This window comes from Ceraceosorus guamensis, assembly GCF_003144195.1.
Source record: "Ceraceosorus guamensis strain MCA 4658 unplaced genomic scaffold IE81scaffold_5, whole genome shotgun sequence".
NCBI lineage: Eukaryota > Fungi > Basidiomycota > Exobasidiomycetes > Ceraceosorales > Ceraceosoraceae > Ceraceosorus > Ceraceosorus guamensis.
The window spans coordinates 275,722-297,065 of NW_020290000.1; the positions used below are offsets into that span (position 1 = coordinate 275,722).

Genomic DNA, 21,344 nt, shown 5'->3' on the forward strand with positions numbered 1-21,344 from the left:
ATGCTGATGCCTCCCTCCTTCAAGCGAGAGCGCGCGTGTTCTCGCGTCAGCCAGCATAGGCAGGCAGGCAGCCACGGCAACAAGGCTGCATGGTGGGTCCCAGTGTACCGCCAGTCTGCGGAAGTCATGGTGTACCACCCATCACGCCTGATTCCCTGTATCGCACCGCCGTCATCTTGCCTTCATCTCACCTTACCTTGACTGCATGCCTGCCTCAACAAGAGCTCTTGCGGCACCCTGCTATCATCTCAGGTTGTCGGTGCTCAGTTGACGATCCACTCAGGCCATCCCCCCGTCGTCTCCGCATCCCTACTCGGATCAACACCTGTTGCACCCTTCCACCCCCAGATCCCGGCGAGCACGCCTAGCGCCGGCGACATCTCAGCTGCGCACGCACATTCCACGTTCTCGATCTTCTTGCGATTAGCTCCGGTGATCAATTGAGCGGATTTCAATCCATTTCGCTGGACGAGTCGGCCTTTCGATCCGACAGGGTTGCCACACATTCTCGATTGTCACAGGTTGCGAGTCGCCGTAGGATCGAGGCACTGCGGCAGGAGATTGCGGTCGAGAGAGCTTTCAGCTCTGCGCCGCCGATCGAGACAGGATGGCGCCATCATCCGTGGCCAGCGACAAGAATGCGTCTGGTGAATCTCCAGCACCACTCTCGCCACGCTATGTTGGTCCTTCCTCTTCTAGCACACAAGAGTCGGGTGGCTTCATCTATCCAATTCGCAGCGCTGTGTCGGTCCGGCCGCCAGCATCTTCAGCCCAGGAAAGTCAGGCAATGAGCCCTCAGTCGTCTCGCGAAGGAGGTCATACTCACTCTCAGAGCATAGAATCCTTGACTAGCGGCAAGCGTCCCGCATCTTCTCATTCTCGAGGGGCATCCTTAACGCGAGGACTCTCCAAATCCAGCGTGGGTTCCGCGGCGCCCCCGCGCCCTCCATCCAGCAAAGACGACCCTGAGGCAAGCGCAAGCTATGCACGCGTCGATGCTGCTGCAGACTCTTCTGTCGGGGAACACTTGGACTTGGACTCTGTTGACGAGGAAGCTTCAGAAGTGCAGGAGGCGCGGCGTTCGGACGTTGGGTACGCGGAGCTTGACCCCTTGGATGAAGACGCGCGGAACACCGCGAGAAGGGAGGCTTCGGCGGAAGCAGCCGAGAAAGATAGGCTCGAGAGCATGACACAGACTCGTTTCACGCATATCGCCACTCCTGATGGGCATATGATTGTTACCGGTAGACAGAAGGAACTTACTAAATGCGAAGAGGAAGTGAGTAGCGCAGCAGACGAGCGCCATTTCCGCATACTGGTACCCGTCGGCACGAGGCGCCTCGAGCTCATTCTTTTCGGATCCCTCTTATGCAGCCAATTCACATTCCCGGCGCGGTGCAGTCGTTTGGCTGTATGATTGTTGTGCGGGAGGATGAGGAAGGCAACCTCGTGGTGCGCCAGGCTTCAGAGAATACCGGCGATATTTTGGGTCTGCCTCCTGCGTTCCTCTTCAAGACTGCGTCCTTCTTGGACTGCCTGGAGGATGACGAAGCTGATAGACTGTGGGACACGATCGAAGCTTTGGATCAGACGGAGCAAGAGCTTACGGAGTCCGGCCCAGTTGTCATTCAATTGTCTGGCTGGGGCCAACCCGGACCTGGCACGGGCCGTGCTCGCGCACGAAGACATTGGGAATGTTGGTGTGCTGTCCATCAGCCCAAACTCAATGCCACTCCGCAAGGTCGGCAACCGCTGACCATTTTGGAGTTTGAACTCATCAACGATGCCCACAATCCTCTATATCACCCGACTGAGCCCCCTGCGGTTCCGGTCGACGAGCACAATTGCGAGCTGCGTCAGAAAGCGCTTGTACCATTTCTGGGTCAAGAGACCCAGAGCTCTGCGAGTGGCGGCGCGTCAGCATCCGGCACTGCCGTACAACACGGAACGGGTCTGGATGCGAAAGAATCTTTGAGCGGGCAACTTGCTCGTCTCAGCATTCAGGCTGGTGCGTCACCGGGCAGCGGTACCGAAGGCTCAAGTACACGCTCAACTTCGCCGCGGCCGAGCTTAGGCACCTCGAGTAAGTCAGACGACACCCCCCGACCCTCAAATTCTTCCTCCGTGACTCTTTCGGCGGCTCGACACCCTGGTGGTTTGGAAGGCGAGCCCTATGAGCCTAGCCACGAACAGTGGCTCGAATCGACCCAATCAACGTCGCGACCGCTGAGATCGCTGACGCGCACACAGGACAAAGGCGGGGAGGGCAATGGCAGAAGACGACCTCGACCCAAGAAAGCAACAGCAGGCGGTGGGCCGGGTTTGGGTTCCGGTCGCAGAGACAGTGGTTCTCAGATGCTGGACATGTTCGGCATCCTAAGTCAGGTCAATGAGCAGCTTTCTGCCGAGTCGGAGCTGAACAGCTTTCTGAAAGTCGCTGTCAGTCTCGTTCGCGAGGTTACAGGCTTCGGCCGAGTGATGATCTATCAATTCGACGAGGCTTGGAATGGTCAGGTAGTCTGCGAGCTCGTAGACTGGAGCGAGACACACGACCTTTACCGCGGCCTTCACTTTCCGGCTTCAGACATTCCAAAGCAAGCGCGGGATCTGTACATGATCAACAAGGTGCGCCTGCTGTACGACCGCGATCAACCCTCAGCTCGTATGGTTTGTCGGGAACAAGAAGACCTCAATACTCCCGTCGATATGACGCACGCCGTCTTGCGCGCGATGAGTCCGATTCACATCAAGTACCTCGCAAACATGGGTGTCCGTGCGAGCATGTCAATCTCCATCACAGCATTCGATCAGCTCTGGGGGCTCATCGCTCTGCACACGTACGGAGAGTACGGGAAAAGAGTATCTTTCCCGGAACGACAGCTATCGAGGCTCATTGGGGCTTCAATCAGTCGCAATATCGAGCGTCTCAGCTATACACGCCGATTAGGTGCCAGGAAGCTCATCAACACGCTACCAACGGACCAGAATCCAAGCGGATACATCATCTCCAACGCTGAAGATCTGCTAAAGCTCTTTGATGCCGACTTTGGTGTCATTGCCATCGGATCGGAGGCCAAAATCCTTGGCCCGCTCAGTGCGAGCCAAGAGGTGCTAGGTGAGATGCCAAAGACTGCCCACGATGATTGAGACAATGCTGATCTTTTGTGCCTTCGCCAGGCTGCACCGAGTACTTGCGCATCAAAAAGTTTCAGAGGGTGGTGGTGTCCCAGGATGTTAGTGCTGATTTCCCAGACATGGTTCTGCCCCGAGGGCTGGAGGTCATCGCTGGCCTGCTCCTCGTTCCTCTCTCAAATTCCGGCGTCGATTTCATCGCATTCTTAAGGAAGGCGCAGAACAGGCAGGTCAACTGGGCAGGTCGACCATTCAAGCAAGGGCAAGAAGGATCCGCCGCTCTGGAACCACGCAAGTCCTTCAAAATCTGGAGCGAGACTGTCACTGGCACATGCAGAGCATGGAAGGATGAGGAGCTGGAGACTGCCAATGTACTCTGCCTCGTGTACGGCAAATTCATCAGCGTGTGGCGGCAGCGCGAGCAAGCGATGCAATACAACCAGCTCAATCGTCTACTCTTATCCAACGCAAGTCATGAAGTACGGACACCGCTCAATCACATCATCAACTACCTCGAGATGGCGCTAGATGGCAACTTAGATGTCGACACGCGTGATCACCTGAGCAAATCGCACATGGCCTCAAAAAGTCTTCTTTTCGTCATCAATGATCTACTGGATCTTACTCGTCAAGAACACGGGAACAGGCTCTTTTTGCAGGAGCCGTTCGATCTCGCTTCCACAGTACGCGAGGCAGTCGAGATGCACGAGTGGGAGGCCAAGCGGCGCGAGATCGATTTTACAGTCACGACACAGCCAGAAACCCTTATGGTCCTGGGCGACAAGAATCGCATTCGCAGCATAGTCACCAACACAGTAACCAACTCTGTCAAGCACACCACCAAAGGGCAAATTGTGGTGGAGATTAGACAACGAGACTCTCAAGAATTGTCAGAGCTGCCGGAAGACTGCGACATTGAGGTAGAGCTGACGGTCTCAGATACCGGCAGTGGTATACCACGCGCAAAGCTCGAATCCATCTTCCGCGAGTTTGAGCAGGTGGAGTCGGTGATTGCGGATCCATCGGCCCCTTCGGATGTCAAAACCCAGACTGTAGAAAGCGAAGGCGTAAGCGGATCCTCTGACGAACTTGAGCTCGCGGCCGCGCGAGACGTGGAGAAAAGCAAGCAGAGCGGAGGGGTGCTTGGACTTGGCCTAGCAGTCGTCGCGCGGGTGGTCCGTAATCTCGGCGGCCAGCTGCGCGTGGATTCGACTGTGGGCGAAGGCTCGCGCTTTACCTATTTCATTCCTTTCAGGTCCGCGGAACGTGGTGAAGCTGCGCGAGGTGGTGCACAGCAAGTCAGGAGACGGCCAGCATCCTTGCAAGGCAGCGAGGCGTCCGGATCTGGACAAAGCGAAATCAATTCGCTCGTCGAAGCACTGAACGCTCCTCACCTGGATGCATCAGATGCCGGCAGCTCTGCTATCGGTAGCGGTGGCCAACGTCGATCTGTAGAAATGACGCGCACCCATTCTACCTCTTCCTCCGAGCAAGCACGACCACCCCAGGCGATCACCACGAGACCTACCCACGACACTGGCGTGCACATCAGCGGCTCCAAGGTCCCCTTGAGATCCGTTCGAGTCGATCCTCACGAGCTGGACGGGCAGTCGCAGGACAGTCCGCAGCGCAGAACCGGGACCTTTTCTCAAGCGCAGTCGCCATCTGGACCCACAGCAGAGGGGCGTGACGATCGAGGTGTCGAAGCGCGGGACTATGTCGGTACCAAGAATGAGCCTTACGCCTCGCCGAGTGCTGCGACGAAAGCTTCCATCAGCTTAGATTCCCAGGAAGGAGAAAGCGCCCGCATAGCTGCTGTGTCCAAGGGCGCCAGCGGAAGACGCTTGGCGGCAGCGAATCGCGGAAGGTCGTCTGCAGCAGCATCACCAAATCCTAAAGTCCCAGCATGTCGCGCTCTTGTGGTGGAAGACGATCCGATCAACCGCGCTATCCTATCAAAGCGCCTTGGTCGTGATGGACACTCCGTGTCGTCAGCGGTTAATGGAGAAGAAGGCGTCAGGGCATTTGAAAAAGATGGCGATGCCATCGATGTTGTGCTGATGGATCTTCAGATGCCGATATGTAATGGCCAGGAAGCTTGCCGACGCATTCGAGCTCTCGAAGCACAGCGCAAGGAAGCGTCTTCAATGGAAGGGCGTCCAGCCGTGCACATCCTCAACGGCAGAATACCGATCTTGGCAGTGTCTGCTACTCTTACGCACGACATGCACGACGAGATTGTCGACCTTGGCTTCGACGGTTTCATTTTGAAGCCGATCGACTTTGCACGGCTGTATGCCCTGCTCAACGGTCTCAAGAATACCGAACAACGCGCAGCTGAGCGTTGGTCGCCCTCAAAGAACTGGGAAAAGGGCGGCTGGCTCTCTGCGGCACCGGAGCGTTCATGATAGGCTGCTTCAGGTCCTCATTCTACGATCACGAGCGATGTACACTTGATCGCCTCGGCATTTCGGAGGCCGACCAATTTGAATCGCAACTACGCTTCCCACCGCGCACCTATGTTTGAATCACGTTTACAAATCTGGCTCCGCAAGCATACTCGTCCTTGTTGTTCCGTCGCCATCTTCTCGTTGGTGCGCTTCGGTGCTCGCTCTCTTGCACTCCCTCTTTGCTTCCACCTCGACAATTGTATGGAAAGATAGCATTCACTTCATTATACACGCAAGCCATCTCCCTCTTTGCTTCCACCTCGACAATTGTATGGAAAGATAGCATTCACTTCATTATACACGCAAGCCATGCTAGTCACGTCGCACTGCGCACCGGCCTCCTTTACCGACGACCTACTCCTCCTCGAGCGTGTCGTACCTAGCGCATGCCGCTTGAAGCTCAATAGACACGCCAAGACCTATCTCCGGAAGGGAGGGCATGGCGCCTTGTTTCGTGATATGTGGATTCGCCGGACAGTCATTAGTGTACATTACAGATGCCGCGACCAGAGTCGAGTCGAGTTGAAGTAGCGTATCGCGCCGATGCGGGATCGCAACGCAAAAGAGCCGGAGTAGAGTGGAAGCGAGCGCTACGGTACGCCACCAAATCCGCCAGAGTTGGCACCAAGCCATGTATCTACCCGGAGGCTAGTCATTGACCCTCACTTTGTTGTGGAGGTCCTCTGGAGGTCGTCAAAGGCGCGATCCACCAAGCATTGATATAGACGCAATTACTCGTCCATCAGGTCCTCAGCGGCAACCTCGTTGCGAGCCAGGCTGCTTCCGAGATTGCTCGTGTTGGTAGGCGAACCATCCTTGTTTGGCGATCCGCTCGAGCTAAAGCCGGTAGCGGTGGGAAAGGCACTGACTTGAGGCTGATTGCGACCAAATCCTCTAGGATCTGGCACAGCGACAGGAGCCGAGCCGGGTCCGGATGTTTGAGGTCCAAGTGAGGTGGGTGCGCCTTGTGTTGGTGGGGAGGAAACCGTGGAAGCGTGAGGAATCGTCTCTGGATTTGGGATGGCTGTGCCAACAGATTGAGGCGTGGCCTTGCCAGCCTTGCTCAGTGCGTAGTCGCCAGAGTCAAAGTATTTGCGCTCCTGCACGTCGCAATGTATGCAAGTGATTTGCGTCAGCATTGCCGCTCAATGCATCAGCAGCATCGACACGCTCAGCTCACCTTCAGCTTGTTGCCCACCACATCCTTTCGAGTGGGTAGCTTGCCGTAGAGACGAAAGAGTTTCTGTTCCTCCTCCGTTAGCGACTGCGCGATGCAGAGGAAAGGCCTCAAGGTGAGCAAGGTGGTCGGGCCTACACACGTTTAGAGTGCGATAACCCTGCAAATCCGTCTAGCACTCTGGAAGCCACCGCTCGTGATACGGTGTGCTCAGTCGCATACAACCCGTCCCTGACGAGCCTGGCCAGCCTTTCCGGTATTCGTCGTGGCACGTGTCTTCTTAGTTGTCCAAGCCATTGTCTCAGTCCCAGATATTCCTCACGACCCAATCACAAACCGTACTACATGATACAAGTAGCCATTCGATGCTCCACGTGTCGAGTTACGCCGCTACTCACAGAAATGTCGACCTTGTTGCGCTGTGCGGGAAGCATGATGAAGAGCGAGCAGATGAAGGAGAAGAGAGAAGCGGTGCTGTGTTCTACCTCCTTGAGTGCTGCTGTCCGTCTGCTACAGATCGTTTTTCAACACGTCCGCTACAGGTAGGCTCTGAACTTTCAAGGTCCAAATGGGCTTGAGCTTCAACGAAGTACGACTTGCGGGCCTCGACGAAACGTTGTATTCACACGATGAGCTGCGTGCGGCCGAGCGGACCAGAAATCCGGCGCGAAGCTCGACCAATGATGATCGGTGAGGCGCTATCGGAGCCGACGTTTTGGTGTCGGATAGAGCAGGCCGAGATGAAGGGTGGAGGGTAAAGTATGGAATGAGAAGAAATGAAGTCGGTGAGTTGGCTGGCTGGTTGCAAAGCCTGCTATGCGCCTGGATCGCGAAGCGTCGCTCGGAATGCTCGGCTACCACTTCGTCCTCGCTCGACGAAGGCGATGTCGATGCGGCGTCAAGGTGATGATGAAGGATCACGCGTTCGTCGCTGGAGTTTGTTCGTCGCTTTAGTTTACTTTGTTCAGGCACTCGGGACTCGTCGAGATGAGGAGAGGGATGCAGGCGGTAGTGCGGTATAGGAGATGTGGAGTCGAGGCATTCAGATTCGTATTCAGCTGTGTGGGCGCGGCGCGCCCCGAACCGCGCCCCGCCTACACTCATCCTGTTCCTTGCCTTCTCGACGACGCACAACTTAATTGCTGGTCCCCAAATCTGGAGCGAGCGAGCGAGCGTGCGTGCGTGCGTGCGTGCTTGCGTGGGCGTGCGGTACGTATACGGGTCCTGCGGCGGGTCTGTGTGAGCACAAGCTGTACTCGCGACTATGCATCGATCAAGACGGCGCTTCTGCTGGGATTAAATACATGCGTATTGTGCCTGTACCACGCACGCTAGTACTAGACTACTCAGACTGCTGTGCACGCGCGGTACGGCATAGTCGCTGTCACGCAGCATCAATCAGTCAACGCGCGGCGCACGCTTCCGCGCGCTTCGTCGTGTTGCATGAGACCACCAAACCGCACGGCCGGCCGGCAGCAGCAGCGAGCGCCGAGCAGCACGCATGCATCCAAGCACCGCGCTCGAGTTGCATGCTGGTGCTCGCGGCATCACGCGCCTCGACAGACAAGTGCGAGAAGACTGGTCGGATGCTCGCCATGTAACGAGGATTCTGTGGCTGCAGCAGCCTCTTTCGCAGAAAAAAGCCCAATTCGTTGCCCGTTGCCCGCGCGTCTGTCAATTTCCTATAATAGCTGCGTCGCGCAGATATACGCGTCCCGCGGCGCTCAAAGGTTTCATCGATACACACAAAATGCGCGCGTGCAGCATACATGTAGCCCGGCCGGCCTCACTCAACCTCCACCGCGGATGGTGGCCGGGCGGGTGTGTGTCTGACTTGGCCGTCCATCAACGCTCGTCCTAAGCGTCCAGAAGCCGGTCGAGGGATGTTCAAGGTGAATCATCACAACAATCGAAACGATGTCGGAGTCACGAAAGCGGCACGACATGAGTACTCGAGCGTCTGACGGATCATCTGCATGGGTCTCCTACAGCAGCTTCATATAGGAATCGCCAATTCACGAGACGCGGGGCTGGCTTGCTTGGCGCCGCTCCTATACCAATCATTGATCTCATTTCCATGTACGTGCTTTGACCCTTGGCCATCCTATATGCTTCATTCAAAATTCGCGATTTCCTGTATATCCTTGCAATCCCAACCGGCGCCCACGTTCTGTGACCCTCGGCCCTACAGCGGAGCCCAAACTTACCTATAGCTGTAGAAAGCTCGGGCCGGGACGCATGAGCCACGGCGTCCGCGCGTGTGCTTGCTGATCGATGTTGTTGTGCTACGTGTATATGTCGAGGGTACGGGTGCCTGAATTGGACACCGCATCGGGTCAAACAGATCTCTCTCCAAAGAGCGTTTGCTCGTGTCCGACGCTGAGGACACACGCGCAGCAGGGTTGATGCAAGCAGTGACGTGCCCGCTACCATCATTCCCACAGGCCACTTGAGTCCTGAGCTGAGTCCACCATGTACCTGCTGCCTTGGCACCGCCATGCGTATAGGTTCACCAAGTGCAGAGGAGGCAGTGTGTGGTGTGCATCTATCTAACCTCGTGCCTGTTCAAGGGGCGCTCATGCCGAGTAAAGAGAATCTTGACCCGTGTTTGTCATGATATCCAGATGCGCGTGCACTGACTGCCTGCCCTCGATCGCATCTCACGCTCCATTCGTGATTCACGATTGTGTTTCTGATGCCTTCTTGCATGCCGTGGTGCCGCTTGCGGCACAGTCACTCATCTGACTCGTGACTGCTGGAGTCGTGGAGTCGTGGGTGCCAAGGGCAGCTAGCTAGCTGCATTGGCGGCTATAGCCAGCAGCAGCTATAGCTGCATTCCGCCGCAACCGGAACCGGTCACCAAGGCAATGTCAATGCTGCAGGCCCGTATGTATGTCCATCGTATCCAATAAGCACAGCACGGACCCTCGCTCCTACCTTCTTCTGCCAATGGCACATCCCCACTCGGGCATCTCGAACAAATAACTCGCAAGCCCCCCTTTCTTGTGGCACAATGGGCAGAAACTTACGGTCCGGCCCGGCTTATTTCAACAAAAAAAACGGGCTCAATCGCAATCGCGGCTGCAGTAAAGTGGCCCTCGTCGGCGCGCATCGAGTCCTTGCTTGCAAATGTACGCACACTTTTGTAGGTGCACCACCACCACCACGCGCTCGAAAGCACGAGATCTCCCGCGCTCATTCTTGGGGCGGTGGACATGCAGGCAACCAGCCCTATCTATCCTCAATGATGAAAGACTTCACGTTTGCTCATGAACATTTCGAGGCGGTCAGACTTGCCTTGCGGTTTGGTCAAGCAGCACTCTGCGAGTAATGTCAAGGCGACCACCATCTTCACAATTTGATGCGACATTGAGAGACTTGCGGACGCTGAAGTGACATTTCATTGCTCCGCGCAAGTGAGAGAAGGGTAGATAATGGGATAGCTCACTACGCACGGAGGACTTGCGTTCAATAGAGTCGCACAGGCACCGATTCAAGAGTTGAAATGTGTATAAGAACAAGCGGAGGACTTGAGCGATCGCCGCGGAGATTTCTGGGAGGCAATGGTCGAGTCTAGAGCTTGGCGTTCTCGGGCATCATACGCAGAGCTTGTCGAATACCGAGGTCAGCCAGAATCTCCTCAGATCCACCCAGAACAGCGTCAAACTTGTAGGTGCGGTGGAACTCCTCGACAAAGCGACCCATCCCAGTCTTTGTGAGACCACGTCCACCAAAGATGTTGACAGCATTGTCCGCTACGTCGTGAGAAACGCGAGTGGACCAGCTCTTGAGGAGGGCGACCTGGCCAGCAAGGAAGAGCGCTTGCTGCTTGTAGGTCATGTTGCACATCTGGTAGGTGACGGATTCCAGCCATGTCTGAGCGGCCTCGCATTGAGAGATGATGCTAGCCAGCTTGGCGCGCACGACAGCCTGCGAGTTGAGGGGCTTGCCGAAGGCCTTGCGTTGGGCAGACCACTTGAGCAGCTGCTCGCAGATGGCACGCGAGGAGCGAATGGTGCTGCAGCACATGACCCATCGCTCGTGGTTGAAGTTGGACAAGACGATCTGAATACCGAGACCATCCTCGCCAATGACGTAGTCGGCGGGGACCTTGACGTTGTCAAAGGTGACGTAAGCGGTTCCGGCGGTAGTGGAGTAAGAGGTCCTGATCTGTTTGGTCTCAACGCCACCGAAGTCTCGGCGAACCAGGAGCACTGCATATCCCTCGTCGGTCTTGCATGCGGTGGTGAAGTAATCAGCGAACATGCCGTTCGTGATCCACTTCTTGGATCCGTTGAGAATGTAGTGACTGCCGTCCTCGGATTTCTGGGCGAATGTGCGCATGCCCATGACATCGGATCCAGCAAAGGCTTCAGAGATGGCGAGGCAGATGTACTTCTCGCCATTGAGTACCGGTTCGATGACCTCATCCTTCAACTTCTGGCTGCCAAAGTTCATGACGGGTGGCAAGCCAATGACCATACCTCCGTTCAAGCCATCACCGAAGCCACGAGCGCCCATGCGGACGAGCTCCTGAGTGATGACAAGTTCGTGGAAGTAGTCGAACTCCTCACCCTTGACATCGGCGAACAACTTTCGGCCGTGCAGGTGCTTTCCGGGGCCCATGCGCATGGCGTTGATGCCCTTCTTGCCCATGTCCTGGAGCAGCTCGACATCGGGGCGCTTGCCGTTCGCCTCGCATCGCTGGGCGACCTCGTAAATCATGGTATCCACGTAAGCCCTGAACTCCTTCTGCAACCTGCGGTGAGACTCCTTGAAGTATGGAGAGAAGTAGTTGTCGGTGAGCCACATGGGCTCTGCATAGGGAACCTTGGAGCGGGAGCCAAGCTCGTCGGGCTGACGAGAAAGCATAGCATCGAACAGGTCAGGGAGGGCTAAACAGAGCACGAAGAGCATCAAGCGTCACTGCAACTCACAACAACCTTGGACTCCTCGCCCTTGATCTCTCCGATCATGAGCCTTTGATAAGCAGGTCGGAGGAGGACTTCGTGCAAGTGCAGACCGCTACAAGGGTTGTGCCGGCCTTGATGAGCTTCGTGTTAAGTAGACCCAACTTGTTCCAGCTTGAAACTACTCACAAGAAAGTCTCTGTGGCATCCTGGCCGGCAATCTCTTCGTCGTACAGGACACTCTCGCCACCAGGGTGCTAAAGGGTGGCGAGCATTCAAGGCACAGCACAAAATTCAGCTGTCATGTCACGGCGGCACGGCAGAAATGCCAACTATTCGCCATCGCTCAAAGTAAGCAGATGAGCCTTGCAGGAGATGTTGTCTCTACAAGCGCCATCCAAAGCTTCGTCGAGCTTCTCGCATCCGAAGCCAAGCACCCGTTCCCAGAGCTTCCCTTTCCATGCGATGACTCTCGCCCCGTTCAAAGCACTCACAAGCTCAGCAAACTTTGACAAGTCGTAGACCTTGGCATCGATGACGATCCAAAGATCTCCGGGTTTGTTGTGCTGAAGTGAACGGAAGCAAGAGAGGGGCGTCAAAAGCGTCAGTCGCAGGAAGGAGGAGGAGGAGAAGCCATGTCGAGAGAGTGCGTACCTTGCCAACATCATCCCGGCTCAGAACCTTGAGCTCTTTCTTCTGTTGCTGAGGAGCAGCCATTGTGAGAAAGTGTGGGAGGAGTGGAGAAGGTGGAAGGCTGGAGAGTGGGGAATGCTTGTGTGCAAAGCTTCAGCGTGCACAGGTCGTCTCGTGAAGAGCGGGGTCGGAAGACGGGTAGAAACGAAAGCACGCTCGTGAGGGTGGATGTGGTTGGTAGGAAAGGTATGTGCGCGATGCGTTGCGAGCAGCTAGAAAGGAAGAGCAGGCATGCGATTGGCTGCGACTCGGACCCATGCAGTGGCAGAGCGAAAACGTCCGCACACTGACTGGCTCGCGCACTCACACGGGCGCTGCTGGGCTGATGCGTGGCTGCCTGCCTGCCTTAATTTCAGTCATCACAGCACTGTATCCGTCTGCTTACGAGGTCCAGAGTGCGGGGAAGGCCGACGCATGCACCGTCGAGATGCCGTGTCTGTTGAAAGGCGCCTGCTTGGAATGAGCCCCGGTCGCCGGTAGCCGGTCGAGGGGGGAAGCGCGATTAGGTGTAGGCGCTGCGCCAGTCAAAGTCATCACGGAACTTTGCCAATTGGCAGGCATACACGGCTGACTTTTAGCTCAAGCTGGCGCGCATGCAGAAGCGTAGGTAGGCCTCTCCGCCACTGTGACTCTGAATATTGACCAGAGCAGACGTGACACTTGCGCCCTGCATGGACGACTGCGGGAAGCAACACGCCTGCGTGATGCTGATGCTGGCTAGGCTGACGCTGCTCCTGTCGCCGACGACCCATTCGTCAGCCTGGAAGGGTCGCTGCCTCTTTGTGTTCGTGGGATGCATGGTCACTACGAAAGTCTCTGGCCAGTGTCCGATCAGCCTGAAATTAACATGGCTGTCCTTGCCCACCCTACTGCTCTCCCTCGTACAAAGATGGCATGGCATCCGCGAGAGTCTTAAATCGCTATGGTACCCATTCGGCCCCTTCAACCCTGCCTGAGCCAAACGTGGACTGACAGCGGCCATAGCTTACGCTGCATCAGCCGAACCCCTTGATTGGCTCGCGCTTTAAAGCGGCTTCTTTAGCTGCGTCGCGTCAAGCTTTCACGCTGGGCACGCGCATGCATCCATGCATGCATGGATGCCATCTAGCTGCAGCACACCAGCAGCACTACGCGAGCCTCCCATCCTTCGTCGCGTGTACGCGTATAATAGCCGCACCAGCATCAGCGCCTCAAAGCAATCACGAATGACCATGCACACGAGCGTTAGATCGAGGGACTCGACGCTCCAACAGCAGCAGTCTGCGAGCGTGACTTTCGGTCCGCGGGGACATCGGCGAGTCAAAGGGGACAACGCTAAGCGCGCCCATCTTTCGGCCTTTGGTTCCATCGGCCTAAGCCTTATTTGGCTCGTATGTATACCCGAGGGACCGACCTCATCAAGATCACATTCGAGATCCCTTTGCCTACACTGTAGCTGATGCTCGACTCAAGGGACCATGCAATCGTAGCTTTGCGCTCGACCGCCTCCCAGCTAAGCAAACCCAAGATCAATCCTAGATCACAGCGAGGCCACACAGCACCTCACATACCAATCGACAGGTCCAAGCCGAGAGAGAGCGCTCGCCTCTTGCTGACAAATCCCGCTCGTCGAGCGTGGTGCAAGGCCTACATCTGACTCTGCTTGGGCGCGGCTGGCGTGGCTGGATGGACAGGCCAACCCGCCAGAGTCGGACTGGGGGGGGGGAGGGGGGGGGGGGGCTTCGAAAGACATGCAAGGCTTCAAGCCCCCCTGCTTGCTGTGCATGCCCTTACCCCGCAATTTAGGGCTGCCTTGGCTCTTGCCCCTTCATGTACGTGCACCCAACTACTTCCGAAGTCGGCATCTGCCCTCGACATTTCGATCTCCACCGCTGCGGTCACGGCAGCTTGGCCATGGACGGTCTGAACCGTGAAGCAGAACTTGCGCCTGCACGACTCGAGATCTTCTCACCCCTCACGTGCATCGCGGTGCTGCTCCGCCCGCAACCCTCGTGACACCGCCGGGGCTGCAATTTCAATTACTCAAAACTTGCCAGCCTACATCTGCTTGATTGAATTAGTCCATCAGGTGCACAAAGTGAGCATTGGATTGGGCGGACCTTCAGCTGTTGTAATATTAGTTGTGGTACTGTACAAGCATACATGGCGATTCAAGTGGACGACAGCAGATGCGAGGAACGTCGCGCTCAAAAGTGCGCAAGCACATTGCAAATGGGTAAGAGACTTGGCGCGAGGTCGAAACTTGGAGTGTCCATGATGGTAAGGCAAAGTGAAGAGTGTGTGCGTGTGCTTCGTGCACCTGCTGATCCGGGCGCGGGTCACCTACCAGTGACCGTCAAGACGTTATCGCTGTTCAGCACGTTGATGGCCTCGCTCCGGTAATCATCGGCGGACACACTCGTGGCGTTGTGGTCGAAGAGCAAGATTGACGAAGAGGAACCATAGGCGGGCCATACGGGCACTTTTGATGCGCGCGCGAGGGAGTCGATCAGCTCACCGCGCACGAGCAGTCCAGCAAGCGCCATCGTACTCACAGCCTTGTGCGTTGGGATTGTGCGTCGCGGCAAAGGTAAGCCATTGGCGAGCCATGGTGGCGCCCAGGGGACTCGAGACAGTTTGAAGAACTGATTTGAAATTCAAGTCTCGTGTCAGCACGCCTGGAACGACGCCGGCGCGCAGTACGCGCACAGTGTACTCACTCATGTCGAGGTCCGCGCCATGAGGTACCCCGAGCTCAACTGGCGCACGAGGATTTCGATTAGAGAATAGGTAGGCATGGATGGGCACATTAGCGGCCGCTGCTCGCTGTAGGAAGAGCCTTCTATTCGAGTGCCAACGAATGTCGCCATACACTGCCGCTGCCCTCTTGTACTGATTGGTCGGTCCGTAGAACCGATCCGTGGGGTCCGCAGCCGAGAATGGTGATCCGAGGCTGGGATCGTCAGGGTAAGCTGCGATTACGCTTCGAAGGGCGTCCATAGTGTCGTTGAAGCTGGCGATGCCCGAAGCATTGGCTCTGTCAGGCCCCGCGAAGTATATCCTGCCCAACCAATCCTCGAAAGAGGGCGACTCGTTGAAGGTATCCGGTGCGAACACCGTTCCTTCGTCTTCATCATCACCGGACAGCATCGGCACGCGGGCGTACAGCCGGCTCGACAGCAAATCGCTCGCCCTGTCGGAGAAGAGCCCTCCTTCCTCTGGGCCGCCATCGATAGCGGGTGTCCAGGCGTAGGAACCGAGAATATACCCTTCTGGCTTCAGAGCTCTGTCTGCCTCGACATTGGTGACCATTCTCAGCTTCTGCCAGGGAAGCGCTCGAAGACATTCCAGGTGCGCAGTGGCAGCAACAGGGTCAAACGCCCTTGGAGGCTCAGCCAAGGTAGCATTCGCTAGATCAAGACTGCCGCATTCGGTGTCGGAGAGGACGCGATTGAACTGATCGTCTTTATAGCTTTGAGGCAGCATGGCTGTATGAGTAGCGGGCCGGAAGACAATCAACCAGGGCCTTCGCGCGTGTGAACACGATGGATCCGAATCTACTCACGCTGACCACCGGGTCCGCCGGACTGCAATATCGCAGCCGCGAAGGGCCTTGGTTCTTCTACCGAGGACGGATAGGCTGTCAGCAGCGAGCCAACGCCAAATGCGCCTTCGCTCTGGCCCCAGATGGTGATCTGATCAGGATCTCCTCCAAATTGGTCGATGTTGTCGCGCGTCCACCTTGCGGCCTGACGCATGTCTTGGAAAGCAAGGTTCAGACCGACATTGCCAGATCGACTCTGCCTCAGCTCATCGAATTCCGTGCCTCCCAAGAAAGCAAGCGAGCCGAGGCGATAGTTGACGAGGACGATCATCACATCGGGTCCACCGGCTTTGCGGCCAGCATCGAGCATCTTGATCATGCTGCCGATATACGAAGCCCCAGATCCAGCTTGTCCACCTCCGCCGTGGAAGAAGAGCAAGACTGGTAGGGAAGCGTTCTGAAGCACGCCTGGCGAACGTATGATCTGGGCGAAAAGGCAGTCCTCGTCCTGACGACTGATGTCCCCATCCTGTGGGCAGACCAAGCCGGTATTGGTGGCTTGCACAGTACGTAGATTCGGTTCAGGTGGTGCATCTCTGCGATCGGCCCCAGCTGAAATGGCGTCCCCGGCGTCGGCGACCGTGTTGCCGCCTTTACTGATTTGGTCAGCTGATGAGTGAGCCGAAGCTTTGGTCTTGTGTGAATTCGACTTTGACTTGGACTTGGACTTGGGAATGCTGACCGAGGCCACCTGTATCGGCGAGGGAGGCGGTTGGGGTGGTGCAAAGCGAAGATCGCCAACAGGCGCAGCCGCATATCGTATACCTTGCAGGGGAGGCGAAGGATGGTACGAGGATCAGAGTTGTGACCGAAATCGCATCGCTTTGCAAGGCAATTTGGCTCGCATACTCACCACCAAAGACCTCGTAGCCATCGAGCAATCTGCCAGATATCAATGTGCCGTCCCTGACCGCGGCGGTTGGGGTGGCCTTGGCTGACCCGCTCTGCCGGTGAGGCAAGATGAGAGCTAGTGGAAGGACCAGAGCCAGGATGACCATGATGACGACGATGCACCCAGCAAAGATGATGATCAGTCCCCTTCTCCTGGATGCGAAGGTCGCCAAGCCCGCCTTTGCGCCCCTGCTGTTGCCTTTCTCGTGGTCTGGGCTGAATGATGAATGACCTTCGCGTGCTTGGCTGCTGGGGCCTGAAGAGGTTAAGGCGGAGTCATGGGACCGCTCAGCATCGCTTAGCTGCCTGGCTTCCTCTGCCATACTCAGCCTTTCCGGCGAGCTGGGTGACGTGGTGGTTGTGGAATTCATGTTGATTGTTCTTCAAGTCGAAAGGCCGCGAGTGCTTTGCCAGATCGATGTTGATGCAGTGCGAAAGCTGTGTAGTTGATCGATGAACTGTGACTTGCTGTACCTTCAATTGCCATGCATGCACTCGGCCGCCCAGATGCGCAGTTTGGAACCGGCTTATGGAATGCCGCCTCAGATCGTAAACGCTGCCAAGTGAGCCTGGACGAACAGGAGGGAATCGATGCCCTCAAGTGAACAGCCCGAATCGAGATGGAGAATGCTTGATTGTAGATCTGCGTCTGCAAGTTCCACACTCGAGCCCCTCTTGACGAAATGTGTGCCGTAGCAGGCTGGGCTATCTCGGTCCCGCGCGAGTTCCGCTCGACAACGCCGCCTGCTGCCTTAGGTATTGTGAGGTGGAAAGCCGGGCGATGGGTTGTCGATACAAGGAATTTCTCAGGTGGAGATTGATGAAGAGAGACGAAATGTTGCTGGGCAGAGAAGCGGGATGAACGATGCAGCCGCAAGGTGCTGTAGTCGCTGGCGACAAGGCTGGGACACGAAGCAGCGTTGCAGGTCGAGCGATATCAGGCAGCAGGCTACACCACTCGAGGCTGCGCTGATTGCGCACTCCGCGGATGTATACTCGGACTGGCCGGTATGAGCTTCGAGAGGCAAATGAGCTATGGCCCGCTTCCCAGATTGAGTTTGAGGCCAGCACGTGGAAGCGAAGCGGCCCGCAAATTGTCACGTCCGGGGTCTGTGCGGCTATTGGCTCGAGTCGTGATTCGATCGTGCGTGCCTCACTTGGTCCACGCGCACAGACACGAGAAGAAGGAGAGGTGTGAGGTGTGCTTCTCGGCAAGGGATCTCGAGATAGGGTAGCGCCCACGGAGCGAGGGCGCGTGGGCGTCTATGGGCGCAACAGCGAAGAGCAAGGCGGCAGGGGCTTGCAATCAGAAAAGAGGCAGAGAAGCTGGCTGGCGGTTATGCTGGAGTCGGGTCGATGCGTGGATGTGGGCAAGCAAGGGGAGTTGGTGGTAAGTGCGCGTGTGCGGGAGTCTGTCAATCAAAGTTAAACTGGGGCGCCATGATGGAGTCTGAGAAGTTAAGTGCTGAGAGACGATGATGAGACGTTGCCGGTACACATGAAGATTTGAGAGACAGCAAATGTGCAAGTCTGCTTGTGCTGGTCAACTTCAGAGTCACGAGCATGCCGATCGGGCGGAGAGCGTATAGCTGCTGGTATAGGTGTATGACGGGCGAATCGCAGCCATCATGCTATCTTCACGAATGGTCGTGTCCGCGCGCCGCCCGCTTCAGTACGAGCCGCGGCGTTGAGCGCGGAATATGCGCGTTGCTGGGGCCCGCGCGGACGCGGACGGCGAATTCACGATTCATTTGTTAGATGGCAGGTCTTAGCGCGGTTATATGGGCGCGGTGCGCGCCTTTGAGCACGTTCCCCGCGCCAATCAGCCGCAATAAGGCCCCGCACCGCCGCGCCGCCGGCCAAGATGCTCGAGCAAAGTCTAAGCTCGGATGAAACAGCAGAGCGTGAAGAGTCATGAATTTGATAGCTCCACTCACGACTCACGACTCATTTTGGTGAGTTCTGTTCTCCGCTCAACGCGAACGCAATTTGTCACGCTTTACCGGATAAGCAAATGTGTCAGTCTGAATCACGAATGTGAATGCTGCTGGTGATCGAATGGTGCTCGAATCTGAATGGCGCAACTCCGACATATTCCCGGAGCTCCGCTGCTGCCCCCAACTCCACCCTCGCACGCACCACAAATTGCTTCTTTCAGCTCAGCGGGCAAGCCTCGACTCTCGACGCTTTGTGCATCTGCATGCTCGCAGCAGCCACGGCAGCGTTGCAGCAGCAATCTTGAATGAAGTCGAGGAACAGCGAGTGAGATGGGCATACGTTGTGCGGGATGCTGCTGCTGATGGTGCGATTTGTCCGTGCAGGCTTGTCGTCGCTACAGACGTACTTGATTCGATTTGCTGACGTTTCGGCACAAGCGGCAGCAAGTTCACGACCAGCTCACGTCGGCAGAAGGTGTTAGACAGGAGCGGACAGCGCTTTGGTGGGAATGCTGGTCGAGGACGATGAAAGCTGTCAGGCCAGCTGCCTGCTAGATTGCTAGTTCCATGCATCATAGACACGATCCACAAACAAGAGCCAACTCCTGCGCGTTGCCGCGATCTGTCCGGTCGGCATCGCGATCTCGATCGGAGTCGATGCTCACACCTCAAGCGACAGCAGTCCACGCACCACGCCATGCCTGTCTCACGATCGACGACGCATTCACGCTCCCTCTTCCGCTTTGGCTGTTCCGGCTCATGTAGAAGTTTGATAGGAGAACACGTGCTCTTGCAAATCTCAGCAGGTCCGGACAGGTGCAAAGATGACAGCTTTCAGTGTCCGACCTGAAAGCACAATTCGCATGCCTTTTCGAGCACGTCGAACACGTTCCTGCTTGGCTAACTGATTCGCTGCGTCCACACCTCTTCACCTTCTCGAGATTCTTTTGCTCTTGGCTTGCGCATTCGCGCTGTTGGCCCGAACTTGCTCAAGAATGAAAGTCATGAGCAGCCGAGCAGACTCCGAGCAGCGGGCACGTGCACTTGTAAGCTGCTGTTCACGAAAGCGGACGTCGTCCTATCGGCTTCGCTGCTTAAGTCCGCCGGCTTGACAGTCAAAGGATGGGAAGTCCTCTTTGCTCACAGAGGCAGAGCCAGCTTCGCAGGAGCTTCGCAGCAGACGGCAACAGCCATTACCCCCAGTCTAGTCCGTACCGAGCTCGCTCCAAGCGCTTGTAGGTAGCGAAACAAGCACGGCAGGTCAATGTCGATGTAACAGACAGCTGTGAGACTCGTCCGATGATCTCCGACAACCTTGCGTGATGTCTCTCCCGGCTGCGTCTCAGGCTTTTCTAGCACCTACCTATCGCTCTTGGCCTACCTCGCCTACCTTTGGAACGTAGAAAGCAGGTGAATGTGATGTCCCCCGAATGCCAATTCGCCCACCTCGGGCAGCATGTTGAAGTGCAGCGAGTGTACGCATGACTTGGTGACGTCTCGCGATTTGCATTTGATTATTTCTAGGCCCACTGCAGCACGACAAGGTGCTGGACACGTGATCGTCCGTTCGAGGGAACGATCCGATCGACAAGACCGTCCAGGAAACTCGGCCTGAGAGCCATGCAAAAATATTCTGCCGACGAACACCAGGGCGAGGGGAGCATCTTGATTATTCAGTCGAGTCCAGTGTCTTTGCCGCGCATTGTGCTACTCACATCCGTCTTTACCCCCCCCTTCCTCATCCCTGCCCAATGGCTGCCCTCATCCGCTGTGAGAGGCAAGAATGTCCCGTCGCCAAATCAGTCACCTAAGCGAGCCAGCGAGTCCACGCGGCCTTGCGCTCCCGCCGCATCCATCTACAACTCACACAAGCTGGCAGGAAAAGGGAGACGGAAAGCGTAAAGCATCAGCGAGAGAGCTTCGAAGTGATGCTGCGCCTGCTGCAAGGATACACTCACAATTTGTCGCAGAGGAATATGGATGAGCTTGACAAACTGCAAAGAGGTGCGCAGTGGGTGGTCCGGAGGTTAAATTGAGGGTAATCGGCCTTCGCCGAGCCGGCGTCCACTCACGTAGCCGATGAAACCCATGACGACGAAGCCCATGCCTACAGCCCTGCAGATTTGAAGGTACTCTGAAGGGAAGGAAAGAGAGGGTGCGAGTGCACCGATGGGGCGGGTCAGCGCTGCTGCATGTGACAAGGCCTCCTTTACGCTTCCTTTCCGCTGGAAGCGAAGTCACAACTCACTCACCCTTCTTGTTGGGCTTGGTGCACTTGTTGAAGAACTGAAAACCTTGCTGGATCAGCAAAAGCCGCGGACCGATAGTGGCACACTATCGTCGCGCCATTCCCTCGCCCCAACGACATCACCGATCGCCGCCGGATGCTCACCTGTGTCCCATCCTTGACAAAGCTCTGGGGAATTTCCACCAGGTCCTTGATTGCGTCCGACATGTTCGAGTGTGTTAGAGGATGAGCGGTGGTGCAATAGTGCGCTAGACGTAGACTTGCAGTCCAAGGGGTTGCAGTGAAGGGGATCTCCTGATGGGCTCCTGCAGTCTTCTTGCGTA

General features: G+C 56.5%; 8 protein-coding genes across 8 annotated transcripts; 1 reads left to right on the plus strand and 7 right to left on the minus strand.

The window, feature by feature from the left end:
- Positions 1-488: 488 nt before the first annotated feature.
- Positions 489-5,716, plus strand: IE81DRAFT_190851 (hypothetical protein). The gene is made up of 3 exons (XM_025510790.1): positions 489-1,279; positions 1,375-3,115; positions 3,178-5,716. Exons 1-3 carry the CDS (start codon positions 608-610, stop codon positions 5,538-5,540), a joined length of 4,776 nt encoding a protein of 1,591 aa, XP_025372590.1. The 5' UTR covers positions 489-607; the 3' UTR covers positions 5,541-5,716.
- A 693-nt stretch (positions 5,717-6,409) lies between these two features.
- Positions 6,410-7,193, minus strand: IE81DRAFT_274441 (Endosulfine-domain-containing protein; the record flags this gene model as incomplete). The annotated part of the gene is made up of 3 exons (XM_025511444.1): positions 6,410-6,682; positions 6,763-6,846; positions 7,158-7,193. Coding segments are annotated over 3 exons (393 nt in total), but the record flags the coding sequence as incomplete, so codon positions are not given.
- Positions 6,868-8,017, minus strand: IE81DRAFT_190872 (hypothetical protein). The gene has a single exon (XM_025510791.1). The coding sequence runs from the start codon at positions 7,861-7,863 to the stop codon at positions 7,270-7,272; it is 594 nt and encodes a 197-aa protein (XP_025372592.1). The 5' UTR covers positions 7,864-8,017; the 3' UTR covers positions 6,868-7,269.
- Positions 8,018-8,673: 656 nt separating this feature from the next.
- On the minus strand, positions 8,674-9,366 carry IE81DRAFT_190903 (hypothetical protein). Its single transcript, XM_025510792.1, has one exon. The coding sequence runs from the start codon at positions 9,256-9,258 to the stop codon at positions 8,728-8,730; it is 531 nt and encodes a 176-aa protein (XP_025372593.1). The 5' UTR covers positions 9,259-9,366; the 3' UTR covers positions 8,674-8,727.
- A 349-nt stretch (positions 9,367-9,715) lies between these two features.
- Positions 9,716-10,016, minus strand: IE81DRAFT_320192 (hypothetical protein). Its single transcript, XM_025512946.1, has one exon. The coding sequence runs from the start codon at positions 9,974-9,976 to the stop codon at positions 9,785-9,787; it is 192 nt and encodes a 63-aa protein (XP_025372594.1). The 5' UTR covers positions 9,977-10,016; the 3' UTR covers positions 9,716-9,784.
- Positions 10,017-10,103: 87 nt separating this feature from the next.
- IE81DRAFT_320193 (acyl-CoA dehydrogenase NM domain-like protein) lies at positions 10,104-12,748 on the minus strand. Its single transcript, XM_025512947.1, has 5 exons — positions 12,324-12,748; positions 12,164-12,235; positions 11,859-11,926; positions 11,697-11,784; positions 10,104-11,616 (listed from the first exon to the last, which is right to left on the minus strand). Exons 1-5 carry the CDS (start codon positions 12,384-12,386, stop codon positions 10,333-10,335), a joined length of 1,575 nt encoding a protein of 524 aa, XP_025372595.1. The 5' UTR covers positions 12,387-12,748; the 3' UTR covers positions 10,104-10,332.
- Positions 12,749-14,680: 1,932 nt separating this feature from the next.
- Positions 14,681-17,159, minus strand: IE81DRAFT_328028 (alpha/beta-hydrolase; the record flags this gene model as incomplete). Its single annotated transcript, XM_025515092.1, has 5 exons — positions 14,681-14,823; positions 14,897-14,986; positions 15,062-15,829; positions 15,907-16,710; positions 16,799-17,159. 5 exons carry the CDS (start codon positions 17,157-17,159, stop codon positions 14,681-14,683), a joined length of 2,166 nt encoding a protein of 721 aa, XP_025372596.1.
- A 3,470-nt stretch (positions 17,160-20,629) lies between these two features.
- IE81DRAFT_285492 (protein translocase SEC6) lies at positions 20,630-21,228 on the minus strand (the record flags this gene model as incomplete). Its single annotated transcript, XM_025511640.1, has 4 exons — positions 20,630-20,767; positions 20,846-20,907; positions 21,026-21,059; positions 21,166-21,228. 4 exons carry the CDS (start codon positions 21,226-21,228, stop codon positions 20,630-20,632), a joined length of 297 nt encoding a protein of 98 aa, XP_025372597.1.
- Positions 21,229-21,344: the final 116 nt, after the last annotated feature.